Source organism: Podarcis tiliguerta, assembly GCF_965153285.1.
Source record: "Podarcis tiliguerta genome assembly, chromosome: 7".
Classification (NCBI taxonomy): Eukaryota; Metazoa; Chordata; class Lepidosauria; order Squamata; family Lacertidae; genus Podarcis; species Podarcis tiliguerta.
Window position 1 is genome coordinate 66,603,806 of NC_139540.1, and position 14,015 is coordinate 66,617,820.

Genomic DNA, 14,015 nt, shown 5'->3' on the forward strand with positions numbered 1-14,015 from the left:
TATCTTCAGCTTGTAAACCTCCTTGTGTAAATTGCCCTCCATTCCCCTTCTTTTGACACACAAACATCCCCTGTCTTTCCGCCACAGCTGCGCCAACTTGGGCACCACACTGTGGGCTCTCAGGGTGTGCGCCACAGAGTGGCATGTGTGCTCTGACACCACAGCGGTGCCTGGGGCCTCTGTCCATGGCTGCAGTGGGCCCCATCTAGGCCCCACATCAGTGGCACATCCCAGTCCAGCCGCTGCCTAAGTGCCAGAGGTAAGGCAGTAGCAGCAGCCTGGGGGTGAAGGCCAAGCAGTGGTACTGCTGGGGTACAGAGGTCAGGCACGCACAACAAAATTGTGGTTGACCGGCTCCCCAGGGCCCCCTGGAGTTGGTGCCAGTGTTCTGGTCTATGCTTGATTGGCAGACTCACGCAAGCCCTTTTTAGGCATCCTAATGCCTCCATAGCATCTTAAAAAGCAGAGACATCACCTTGCCAACAAAGGTCCGTATAGTTAAAGCTATGGTTTTCCCAGTAGTGATGTATGGAAGTGAGATGTATGGAAGAAGGCTGATCACCGAAGAATTGACGCTTTTGAATTATGGTGCTGGAGGAGACTCTTGAGAGTCCCATGGACTGCAAGAAGATCAAATCTATCCATTCTAAAGGAAATCAGCCCTGAATGCTCACTGGAAGGACAGATCGTGAAGCTGAGGCTCCAATATTTTGGCCACTTCATGAGAAGAGAAGACTCCCTGGAAAAGACCCTGATGTTGGGAAAGATGGAGGGCACAAGGAGAAGGGGACGACAGAGGACGAGATGGTTGGACAGTGTTCTCGAAGCTACCAACATGAGTTTGACCAAACTGCGGGAGGCAGTGGAAGACAGGAGTGCCGGGCATGCTCTGGTCCATGGGGTCATGAAGAGTCGGACACAACTAAACGACTAAACAACAACAAATGCCTCCATGTGATGAGATCAGAGTGAAGGGAGAGCAGGAACCAGGGCACTAAACCTGCCCCACCTGTTGCTCAATTTGGAACCCTGGAAGGTGATGCATAGTAAAAATGCACACAAGAGTACTATGGGGAGCAAAGAGTTAGTGACTCCAGGAGAGTAAAGGTAAAGGTACCCCTGACCGTTAGGTCCAGTCATGGACGACTCTGGCATTGTGATGCTCATCTCGCTCTATAGGCCAAGGGAGCTGACGTTTGCCTGCAGACAGTTTTTCTGGGTCATGTATCCAGCGTGACTAAGCCGTTTCTGGCGAACCAGAGCAGCGCACGGAAACACCGTTTACCTTCCCGCCGGAGCAGTACCTATTTATCTACTTGCACTTTGACGTGCTTTCAAACTGCTAGGTGGGCAGGAGCAGGGACCGAGCAGCGGGAGCTCACCCCGTCGTGGGGATTCGAACCACCAACCTTCCGATTGGCAAGCCCTAGGCTCAGTCATTTAAACCACAGCGCCACCCATGTCCCTCTCTCCAGGAGGGTACATAGAATGAAATCATCCTTTCCACCTGTTCTGTGGTCTCACCTATTCTTTTGCTCTTTGTGTGCTTAGAGAACACCAGGATGAATCCCAGTAGCCAGCTTTTGTTTCATAAATTCTATGGCACTGTTTTGCTCAATAGCAAAATACAGCGCTCCCTTGCTACACTGTACACAATCTTCCCTGCCAGAGAAGAAGGGGTAAGGGAAGATCTCTATCAGAGCTTGCCGCCTGACGCAATTGCCTCACTTTGTCTCTCACTGTCCTGTGAGAGATTGTATTTCCATGGCCTGACTTTGTGCTGCACTTAGTGCTTCACCAGGTCAGGAATAGCTCTCCTTCCCTTATTCTCTTTTTTAGTGTGGGTCTGTGGCACATTGTCACACTCACTCTTCAGCCTTGGGGGCTATTTTTACCCAAGGTATGTGTATACTGCATTGGCTGGTTATCTAGGTATAACCTCATACCTTCCAACATTTCTCCGATGCTATTTAAAATTAATTTAGCAGAACTCAACTCCAGAGACAAAACAAAACAAAACGTGAAACATCTGATATTTGTTTTAGTGCATTTGATTTTTGCTGAAATTTTCTGCATGGGGGGAAAAAATAGATCATTTACACAGTTAATGACTCAGTTTTACCTGCAAAGCACAGGTGCCTACAAAGATATTTGCATACAATCATCTGAAGGGGCGAAATTGCACCTGCTACAAATAGAAATCTACATTCTACATGTTAATCCCCCGTTTTTCTCCTAGTGTGTTTTATGGCACATTCTACAATGTGGCTTTGTCATTAAAATATACTGTGCTGAAAATGTAAATCTGTTCTCATTTTGCCCAGAATCCATTTTGGTACATTTAATACCTCAAATGAAAGCATGAGTTGTAAAGCAACTCCCCCCCCCCCCCGCACTCATGCAAAATGACTGTGAAGTAATTTCAGAGATATAATCTTTTCCTTCTAACCACTTGCAAAAATTTGATAAGGGCGGGGGGTGTGGGAGTGGAAAGATAGAGAGAAAGAGAGAAGAAAAGTGTCAAATTATATCCCTGGACAATTAGCTATTTGCAGTTGCATGCCTTCCACAGCGCTTCATATTCCCATGTCATTCTTCCTTTTCATATTTATAGCATCTTTGAATGTTCTGCTGGTGCTTTTGGAAACTTACATATTTTCACTGGGAAAATCTTAAAAGGAGAAATGGTGAGGCAGTGGGTGTCCCTTTGTTGGCAGTGAAGAATTGTCTCTGTGTGCAGATCCTCAACAGCCATAGCTGAAGAGATTGGGTTACTAGCCTGGGAGCTCAGTAGGAGACAGAAGAAGAAGAAGAAGAAGAAGAAGAAGAAGAAGAAGAAGAAGAAGAAGAAGAAGAAGAAGAAGAAGAAGAAGAAGAAGTGGAGGAGGAGGAGGAGGAGGAGGAGGAGGAGGAGGAGGAGGGGATTTGATATTTGGATTTGATATCCCGCTTTATCACTACCCGAAGAAGTCTCAAAGCGGCTAACATTCTCCTTTCCCTTCCTCCCCCACAACAAACACTCTGTGAGGTCAGTGGGGCTGAGAGACTTCAGAGAAGTGTGACTAGCCCAAGGTCACCCAGCAGCTGAATGTGGAGGAGTGGGGAATCGAACACAGTTCACCAGATTACAAGACCACCACTCTTAACCACTACTCCACACTGGGGAGCACCCTAATAAGAAACAGGAGGTGGTAGCCAGAGTCCTGAAATTATGGCTTGGATCCTAATGAGGCAGTTATGAATGAAAGGGCTCATTCCGTTCAGAGCTCTGACTGAGGATCCTGCCTGCTTAAGCGAGGGGTGCAATTTTCACAGACACCCCCTTCCCCCGAACCATGTCTCATACTGCTCTGGGGGGTCCCCTAAATCTACCTGCCCTCTGGAGCATGTGGGAGGGCACATGAGGCTATAGGGGTGAGCATAAGAGTCAACTCCTAGGGGTCGAGGTCCCATCGCCCCCCCCCCTAAAATATTTGAAGGGGGATGGCCCACCCAAATTGATAGACTTTGCCATTCAAATGGTGTGGTGCATTGTGTCATGTGATCAATTGTGCAGGGCTTACCTGCCCCCCCCCCCAATATTTTATTCAAGTTGGCAACCGGGGGGGGGGTGGATCCATGAATGTCTCCCCTGCCCCATTCTGCTGGCCGAAGCTTCACTCAAACAGATCTCCATTTAGAGAGACTCCCATCAGCTGGAAGTCTGTCTGGTTTGTAACACAAGAAAATCTTTAAGAAAGAAAGAAAGAAAGAAAGAAAGAAAGAAAGAAAGAAAGAAAGAAAGAAAGAATCCAAGCCATTGAAATGACTGTCATTAGCCAAAGGTCCTGGATTGCATAATGATTGATTGATTGATTGATTGATTGATTGATTAAACTAAGCATCTCCTACTAAAGAAAGTACAGAAAGACAATACTGCATATGTTTATCCCTGAGAAGGAGGCGGAGGAGAATTTGAGTTCAAATAAGTGTTTACTGGATGGAAGTCCATAGGAGGGAATCAGCGGCAGATCATCCACAGTCCAGATAACCAATACAGTACCCTCCAAAAGTTGTTGAACTGCAACTCCCATCAGCCCCACCAAGCACAGTCAATGGTCAGGGAAGGTGGTAGTTATGATCCAATCACATCTGGAAGTTGCCCCATTAGCAACCCATGTCATAGAGATTTCCTAGACAAATGTCCAGTGTTTCTCAAACTTGAGTCCCTAAGTTGTTGGACCACAACTCCCATCATCCCTGACCACAGGTCCTGCTAGCTAGGGATGTTGGGAGTTGTAGTCCAACAACATCTGGGGATCCAAGTTTGAGAAACCCTGTGGGATAGACCAAAAGTATGAAGACTCTACAGACCTGGAAGAACATCACAGGACCCATTCTCATGTTGCATTTTTAGATTTGTGTCTGCATCTGAATACAACGAAAAGAAATGTGAAATCTGAATCAGCTCTGTGAAGTCTGTCTTTACATCTCTACAGCAACTGAAGAAGAAGCAATGAGAAACCACCAAAGATTTCTTAGAAAAGTTTTGGTTTAACTGTTGAAAGTTAACAGCAGAAATATTTATTTCAAGAAAGCTCACATGAAACATTTCAGATAAAAGACTGAGCTGATAAAAATTAGTTACCTAATAAATTAGTAAAAATTTGTTAAAAAAACCTTATATTGTTCCCTTTGGTGTTGTTGTTTTTTAAACACATCGCCACCCCTTCTTAGCAGGAAAGAAAGAAGGAAGCTTTTAATATTTAATTTCTTTTCTGACAGTTTAAAAACAACAACACCATAGCTTCTCATCATATATAAAGCAGCAGGTGGCTTTTGAGGAAAACAAACATCAGGGATGAGGAAACAGCAGATAAGAGACCAATCTCTGCTTGTTGCTCTTGTCTTCCATTGAGGATTCTGACCCCAAATGTTCTGAACCTCACAACCGTCACCCAAACACTTTGAATGACTTCTCTTTCACTTTTTAAAATGTACCAGTACAAAGCAGAAACCGTGTCCCAGACTGTCTCGCCCTGACAAAGTCATCCGCAAAACAGATTGCTATTTTTAGACGTCTTGAACAGCTAGATTTCTTTTTTAAAAAATAATAATCTGCTACTGATATCTGCGCACTTACTTGTTCTGTTGTTCACCATCTGGAAATCCATTTCTTGGCCGCTCTGAATAACCATGCACGGCAGAAAAATATCCAGAGTAGTAAAAAGTGCAATTTCTCAGCAGCCCTAATATGGACAAACACACAATTCTCAAATGTATCTGCTGCTGAACTAATTTGTTTTACATAGTTTTGTATTTGTTGAATAGATAGTGCCTCTGGGCGTTCCAGCCACTTGTTAAAGCAAAAAAGGGTGGAGACAAAGAATTCTGATCTCCTTTGTGGAGGGTTTTTTCTTTCTTTTTTTGGCATTGCTGGCTTAAGGCTCTTTGGATTCTTTAATTATTTGTTAGGTCAAATGCAAAGAATACCTTTCCTTTCTGCTGTGCTCCTTCTCTCCCTGCCAAACACACAGACATCCCTATACATTCTTTGCAGCAGTTTGATAACAATGACCGCTCCCCAGTGTGGTGTAGTGGTTAGGAGCGGTAGACTCCTAATCTGGTGAACCGGGTTCGCGTCTCCACTCCTCCACATGCAGCTGCTGGGTGACCTTGGGCCAATCACAGTTCTTTGAAGTCTCTCAGCCCCACTCATCTCACAGAGTGTTTGTTGTGGGGGAGGAAGGGAAAGGAGAATGTTAGCCGCTTTGAAACTCCTTAAAGGGAGTGAAAGGCGGGATATCAAATCCAAACTCTTCTTCTTCTTCTTCCCCACATCAAATGGGGGGCGTCCTTTGCGTGGTCACGCACAGCCCCCCGGATCCCAGTGTGGCTCTTGGTAGTAGGGGCTGGCTTCGCCCTCCCCAGGCTGGATACCTGGAGGTCTCCGCCCACCTCAGCCAATCGCCCAATCCCTGGGCGAGGGGAGGGTTGCCAGGGAATTGGCCAGGTAAGGGGAAGGACCGCACTGCCCACAAAACAGAGGGAGAATCTTACCTGCGAAGCGTCAGTTGGCTCCAGAGCTTCTCCCACCCTGCCCTCCCTCAGTTAAACCTTATTTTGCAGGTTAACCTCTTCTCTTTGTGGCTTAGGGCTCTTGTATTTACGGGACGGCCTCTCCTGGTATGCCACGCAGAGGACCTTAAGGTCCATGAATAACCATAGTTTAGAGCTCCCGGGCCCTAAGGAAGTCAGACTATCCTCTACCAGGGCCAGGGCCTTCTCAGTGTTGGCTCCAACCTGGTGGAATGCTCTGTCCCATGAGACCAGGGCCCTGCTGGATTTCACTTCCTTCCGCAAGGCCTGTAAGACAGAGCTATTCTGCCTGGCTTTCAATTTGAACTTAACCTGATATTTTATTCCCCTGGGCGAGGCATCACTCGAACAGATCTCCATTTTAGAGAGACTCCCATCAGCGGGAAGTCTGTCTGGTTTGTAACACAATAAAATCTTTACAGTGGTACCTCGGATTACATACGCTTCAGGTTACATACGCTTCAGGTTACAGACTCCACTAACCCAGAAATAGCACCTCGGGTTAAGAACTTTCCTTCAGGATGAGAACAGAAATCGTGCTCCGGCGGCGCAGGAGCAGCAGGAGGCCCCATTAGCTAAAGTGGTGCTTCAGGTTAAGAACAGTTTCAGGTTAAGAACGGACCTCCAGAATAAATTAAGTACTTAACCCGAGATACCACTATATTGATCTCATCTGCTGAATCTGCCATAGCTTGTCTTCACATGCAGGGGAAGTCACTGAAGGTTTGAGAGCCATCAGCTACCCACACCTGGTTTAGCCAGCCAGTCAAAGCCATTCCCCGGAGTGTGGATGCTGTCACATGATGTCAGCTTCTAGGAGCCACAGATGACAGCTGAGGCATGGTGGGGACCAAAGATGGAGAAACTACCCCAGAAGGAGCATAACATGTCTCCTAGAGTTATTACCCCTCCCCTAACCCCCCATACACCCCTGTTACAACATCTGGGGAGCCATGAGTCCCCCATTCCTGGCTTATAAACTGATATTCCCTGCATTAAGGAAATGTTTCTAGTGGTGACAAATATAATAATTTACTCGGAAACTTCCCAAGAATTGGGCATGAGAACTGCTGCCTTAATATAATATTTCTATTCATGTCTCTCATATACTCTCAGAGGACCACATGGTTGCTCACACCTTCTTTTCATAGCTTTTAAATGCCTTTCATCTAATTTCCTGCGGCTTAATAGATGTTCTTTTCATTTTCTGGATCATTTATCATGTTTTGATCAAAGTTCTTTGTGCATTTCCCAGCTGAGCAATCACGTGTGCTTTTGTTTCACTAGTGGGAATGGGAGTAATCAGCTAAGATTAACCACATTTCTTGTAATGGCAGAATTATATCAATAAAGAGGACTAGAGGAGGTAATATTTCACAATATTTTGTTGTTGTTGTTGTCCAGACACTCCCATGTTTTGCAAAAAGAGCAAGCAGCTTTCAAAAATCCAACAAAATAGGAAATGTTTGGTTATATTACATCTTCAGCTGGGTGGTTTACCAAAAGGAGTTTGGATCACAATTTGAAACATGATATTAGGGTTGGGGGAGAATTTTGAATCAGTTTTTATTCTAAGACAAACCTGCCAATTATGTACTTTCCAAAACAAAATGTGAACTGAAATAGGGACACCCTTTAAAATTCATGCTTCTCTGAATTTTGTGATGCATTTCTGTAGTCATAGGATCATAGAGTTGGAAGGGGCCACGGGGTCATCTAGTCCAACCCCCTGCAATGCAGGAATCTTTTGCCCAACGTGGGGCTGGAACCCACAACCCTGAGATTAAGAGTCTCATGCTCTACCGACTGAGCTCTTTTCAGTCTGAGCAGTACAGTGGTACCTCGGGTTACAGATGCTTCAGGTTACAGACACTTCAGGTTACAGACTCCGCTAACCCAGAAATATTACCTCGGGTTAAGAACTTTGCTTCAGGATGAGAACAGAAATCGTGCTCTGGCGGCGTGGCGGCAGCAGGAGGCCCCATTAGCTAAAGTGGTGCTTCATGTTAAGAACAGTTTCAGGTTAAGAACGGACCTCCGGAACGAATTAAGTTCTTAACCTGAGGTACCACTGTAATGTGTAGGAAAATGCACATTCTAGTATAGAATGTGTATAAAAGTCTACATATTAGTAGAAATAACATACCAAAATGTACTATTTTATGGGGAAATGATTTGCAAATATCTGTATATTGAGCAAAACTCAATGCAAAAAAAATGCATTTTATGATAAATTCAGGCTATGAATTTATGGGGACTTTTTAAAAGGGGGGAAATGCAAACTGATGTAGAAATGTGAATTTAAGATTGAAAAGTGAGAAGTGAACAGAAATGGGAATTTACAAATTGGTCAATCTCTACATGAGATACATAATCCTGTCTGGTCAGATGGGAACAGTAATCTAATCAGGGTGCAGGAATAACTGCTCCCCACGTTAAATGGGGGCGCCCTTTGCGTGGTTGCGTGCAGCCCCCTGGACCCTACGCGGCACCATTAGCACAGGCTTGGCTTCGCCTTCCCCAGGTGGGAGACCTGGAGGTCTCCGCCTACCTCAGCCAGTTGCCCAATCCTGCCTGGGGAGGCGTTGCCAATTTGATCAGGCCAGGTAGGGGGAGGGACCACCCTGCCCACACAGTTGGGGGAAGGATCTTACCTGGGAATCGTCAGTTGGCTCCAGAGCTTCTCCCACCTTACCCACCCTCAGTTAAGACTTCTTTGGCAAGTTAACCTCTTCTCTACAGGTATGCGGGCGCTGCTACGTCAAGGCCGCTGTTGAAGGGCCAGAAAGGAATTCTCCAGCATTGGCAGGTTTGCCTTTCCCGTAGCAAAATGTCACAACTTTGGCGGTATCAGGCCTTGGGTGGAATCCTTTGGTCTATCTTCCCTAAATGGGGGTGAACGTGTAGCGGTGACTCACACCCCCCTTCTCTTTACGGCAGCAATACCAGGGTTCCCCATTAAAGGGGTTGTTTTGAGGAGAGGCATTGGCCATACACCGAGAGGTTGTCATTGCTCCCCCTGCGATGGCGGCAAAATGGGGGTGGGCTCTCTCTGTTTGAACATATGTTCTCCAGAGCCAGCCCAATCCCCACACACACTGGATATCGCTGATGTTCCCCAGATCCCCATCGGGGGACTGGGAGGGATAAACGCCCAATGCCTGATCCAAGGTCTACCCACATCTGAAACATAATAAAGTTGTGGCCAATTTTAATCCCATAGCACGTTGTCTTGAGTCGTTATTCCACATGGGGGCTGCCCAGGGTTTGGGGGACTCCGCCTGTCCACGCAAAGAGAATCTGTGTTGCAGATCCACCAAATTGTAAGTGCTGCCCATCTCACATCAGGCAGGGCAAAAGAAGGGAGCTTCGGGGAAGATTCTGAGCTTGTATTGGTTCAAAGGCCCAGAGACCTCCAGTGGCAGGCAGGGCAAGGATCCCTGTGTTGTTGATTTCAGTGTGCCTAGCATGCTGTACAATTGCCAGCGCTCCAGTCTGAAACAAAACATTTACTTGCATTATCCCCCTCAGGTACAAATGGAGCATTAGCAGGAAACTACAGCTTATGCTGGCCTGCAGCACGGTTTTAAGTTTGGATAGCAGAAAGTTACCCGAACCGAGCTTTATGAGCGAGCAGGGAAATTGAAGAACCAGTACACTTTGCATATATGACAAATGGAATGAGCATGATTCTGCCAATTGTGCTTTTAAAACTGATGAATGTCGAGTGGCAAGTGACTATTTTTGAGAAGTGTCTCTTTTCAATCATCATAAATGAAAGAACGCTCATTTTATGGTTTAAGTATATGTGAATTTGTCTGTCAAATCACCTCAGAAATTGCACTTGCAGTTAAAGGCGATGCCTTACTTCATCCAGAAGGGCAATTAATCCTCCCTAGAGCTGCAGTAAAATCTAAGATATTAGTTATTGATTTAAAGTTTGGACATAAACTTCGAAAGGTCAAACCTCAACATCCTAATCCATTACTTGCTAAAAGTGTAATATTTTCCCTTGGTGATATATTCTGTAGCATCAAACTTTAATATATGTATATCCTAATTTTATTCACCAAGTTACAGAGTAACAGTAACTCTAAAACAGTGTTGCATTGCAGACCACTATTTTCAATTCTTAAATAGCCTATTGCTCCCCATCCCTCATATAGGAATCCACCTGAAAGGCTTCTGTATTTCAACTAACCTCCCTCTGCACTCATAAATTCCTCCTATTCTTTGAGGTGCGCATTATGAACTCTCAAAGCTCTATCTGGGCCCAAGCACAACAGCTTTTGCTGACCAAGCAAATGTTGGGACTTCCTCTGACAGGACTCATTAACGGAATCCTACAGAGTCCGCCCACCCTCTGCTGAAATTAGGCTTGAAAGAATGTCTCTATTACAGCCAATAGAATAGGTTTCTCTGTGCGTTTGGTTATTTTTATTTATTAGATTTGTATAGCACCCTTCACGGGGTGATTTCAGGGCAATTTACAATGCAAAAATACAAAATGAGAACACAAAATACATAATGAAGCAAAACCAAAAACAAGCCAATAGCCACTCCCACCAACGTTAACCAGCCAAAGGCCAGGTAACAGAGAAAGGTTTTTGCCTGGTGCCTAAAGATATGCAATGAAGGCACCAAGTGAGCCTCTCTGGGGAGAGCATTCCGCAAACAGGGGGCCACTTCAGAAAAGACCTGTTCTCATGGACCTCTCAGAGGAGGTGCACAAAAAAAGGGCCTCCAATGATAATCTCAGGGTCCGGGTAGGTCCATGTGGTTGCAGGGTGCGCTGTGCTGACAACAGTTTCTCCAGTTTGAAAAGGTTCATGTGGACCCCAAATGGCTACCAACCCCAAAGACGGTCAATGCAGGCAGTGGAGCAGCTAAGTGATCTTAGATTCTGGGCTTAATGAGGAGATATAGACAACCATGTGTTGCTGCAGCTGCAGAGTACACAATTAACATTTCTCCATGCCCTGCTGTTTCACAACTGCTTCTATGTAGCCTAGGAGAACATAGAGGCTGACTTATAATGAGTCAGGCCTTTGGACCATGTAGCTCAGCATTGTCCGCACTGATAGGCAGTGATGCTCCAAGGTTTCGAGGAGGGGACATTCCCAGCCCTACCCAGATATGACAGGGACTGAACCCGGATATGACAGGGAGAGAGTTATAGCCCTACCCTTGATGTTCTAGAGCAAGCAAACAAACCACATACCACATAACCACAAAGTTTCCAACCCGGTGTTAGGAAGCTGACAAGGAGAACATGATATGGCTGGAATGTAGCATCTCGTCCGGAAGCCGACGAGGAGAGCAGGTCGTTCACAGATCAGAGAAAGAGAGTGAAACACTTGGCTAACTTACAGTTAGTTTCTTTATTAAGGAAAGCAGGACAAAGAACACACAGAGACTTCTAAAGGTTGCACTTGTCTGGACAAAGCAATTGCCTGGACTGGCTTGTAGCTCCTCCTTCACTTCCTAGTCCTCTGTGTCAGGCCTCTGTGTGAGCCAGTGTGGTGTATTGGTTAAGAGCGGTGGATTTGTAATCTGGGGAACCGGGTTTGCATCTCCACTCCTCCACATGCAACTGCTGGGTGACCTTGGGCTAGTCAGCCCCACTCACCTCACAGAGTATTTGTTGTGGGGGAGGAAGGGAAAGGAGAATGTTAGCCGCTTTGAGACTCATTTGGGTAGTGATAAAGCAGGATATCAAATCCAAACTCTTCTTCTTCTTCTCGCTCTGTTTACGGTGAGCTCCGAGGAACCCTCTCTGGGTCTGCCTGACTCTCTGCTCGGCAACATGCAATAAACGCCTCACTCTGGTAGGGGGCTGCAGAGAAGCTGTCAGAGTGCCTCCGTGGGAGAACTGCTAAGTCTGATTCCTGTCCCTGCCCTGTGCTGGGACACCTGCCTGTTTCCTCCTCTTCACCAACCTTCAAGCTCCCAGCCTCCAGTGCTTCCCAGCTCCTCCTCTAGGGTGTGGCTGGTTTCCCACCACCAGGATCAAAATTCTCTCCCTCTGCGCTTTCCCTGGGTGGGGGGGCTCTTGGTCAGGCAGCTTCCACCACTCCATCTCATCTAGCCAGTCCCTGACACCTTGAAGAAAAAGATACACGCCCCGCATGTGCTGTTTCCTGTTCTAAACTCACTTAAATCATAGCATAGAGAGCCAGTGTGGTGTAGTGGTTAAGAGCGGTAGTCTCGTAATCTGGGGAACCAGGTTTGCTTCCCCGCTCCTCCACATGCAGCTGCTGGGTGACCTTGGGCCAGTCACACTTCTCTGAAGTCTCTCAGCCCCACTCACCTCACAGAGTGTTTGTTGTGGGGGAGGAAGGGAAAGGAGAATGTTAGCCGCTTTGAGACTCCTTAAAAAGGGAGTGAAAGGCGGGATATCAAATCCAAACTCTTCTTCTTCTTCTCCATAATTACCAGAAGTGAAACGGGGCCCATTTCTTCTGCCCTGATAACCAGCACAATTCCCATGGGAAGATGCACCATTGTTGAAAAGGACAATACATATTTTTAAGGGGGAAAATAGTAATAAAATGAGCATCTGTCATGCCCGGCTGGGTACCCCCTGGCTATAAAATGCTTCTGAAAAGGAAGGATGCTGCAGTGACAGGCCCCAGCCCCATAGTATCACAGCATGTGAAAGCTACCCTAGATGCTCTCTGAGTGGCTGTTCAGTGACCTCCTAAGCTGCAGGGCTCTGAAGACCTGCCCTGAGATGTATTTAGCTGCCCCACAGAAGGCAGGTAGTTCCATAGACTAGTCACCCCAATAATTTTGGTTAGAGGTAACTTTGGTTTACTTTAGACCAGATGTCCTCCTTTAGATCTACACATATATGTATAGATATAAAAACTGAAGCGAGACCTAACTAAGAGAAGCATTTGGGAAGCTAATTGCCTTGGAACAGCTGTTCAGCTCCTAGCTTCTTGCTCACCGGGGCAAAATTAATCTTCTATTGCTTGTAATAAGCTTCCCTGAATTTCTTTCTTACCCAGGCAATGAAGGAGGTGATAATTAAATAAGTTTACCCTTCCTTGGGGCACAAAGAAAACGAGAAAGTTAATAAAAGTGCATTTTTATTACCCTGTTTAATTAATTCCAGAGAGCCGATTGACTCAGAGAAGTATTAATAAAACTCTACGAGAGGCAGAAGTAAGACCCAATACACATTTCTTAACAGTGTGATCCCAATTTCTCCTTTATGATGAAGGCGTGTTAAGTGTCGCCATCAGAAAACCAGGCTTACCACTAGTAGAATTAGCCTGAAGTTTGGTAAGTGACTCTCTCCTCCTTCTCTTTTATTTAACGATATCTCCCGCACCGCTGAAAGGTGAGACTCCTCGAAGCATCTTTCAAAGGCTTCTACGAATGGAGGGATTAGAATTCTGCCTTAAGAGTAATCCACCAACATTTGTCACTGTGTGTAGCATAGGTCAGCCCTCTCCCCCTGCTAATCTGCCCTTCAGTCCTGATCCAGGGGTCCCCAGTCAGGCTGATGCACTCTGGGTTGATCCAGGGACCACCCACCTTGCCCAGGATCTTCCCCGAAGCAATTTGGGGACAGGAGGTGAAGGGGGGGTATTTGTTTGTTTATGAAATCTACATCCTGCTTTTCATCCATAGATCTCAGGGCGATTTGCAACATAAAAATGCAGTATGTTGTCATTCTTTAGTCATTTAGTCGTGTCCGACTCTTTGTGACCCCATGGACCAGAGCACACCAGGCACTCCTGTCTTCCACTGCCTCCTGCATCTCGTCCTCTGTCGTCCTCTTCTCCTTGTGCCCTCAATCTTTCCCAGCATCAAGGTATTTTCCATCTTCTCTTCTCATGATGTAGCCGAAGTATTGGAGCCTCAGTCCTTCCAGTGAGCACCCAGGGCTGATTTCCTTCAGAATGGATAGGTTTGATCTTCTTGCA

The 14,015-nt window shown here is 46.1% G+C and overlaps 1 protein-coding gene across 3 annotated transcripts in view; it reads right to left on the reverse strand.

Moving 5' to 3' along the window:
* The window catches only part of LOC310681543 (glutamate decarboxylase 1-like), a 30,874-nt gene extending 25,595 nt beyond the window's left edge, over positions 1-5,279 (reverse strand). Inside the window, exons 1-2 of one of the 3 annotated variants that reach the window (XM_083449491.1) lie at positions 5,123-5,279; positions 4,354-4,410 (exon numbers count right to left, since the gene is read on the reverse strand). In XM_083449491.1, coding sequence (XP_083305617.1) covers positions 4,354-4,410; positions 5,123-5,177 — 112 coding nt within the window. In that variant the 5' untranslated portion in view covers positions 5,178-5,279. The remainder of the gene's footprint in view (positions 1-4,353; positions 4,411-5,122) is intronic. The other 2 variants (XM_083449489.1, XM_083449490.1) reach the window with 2 other exon arrangements.
* Between the last annotated feature and the right edge of the window lie 8,736 nt (positions 5,280-14,015).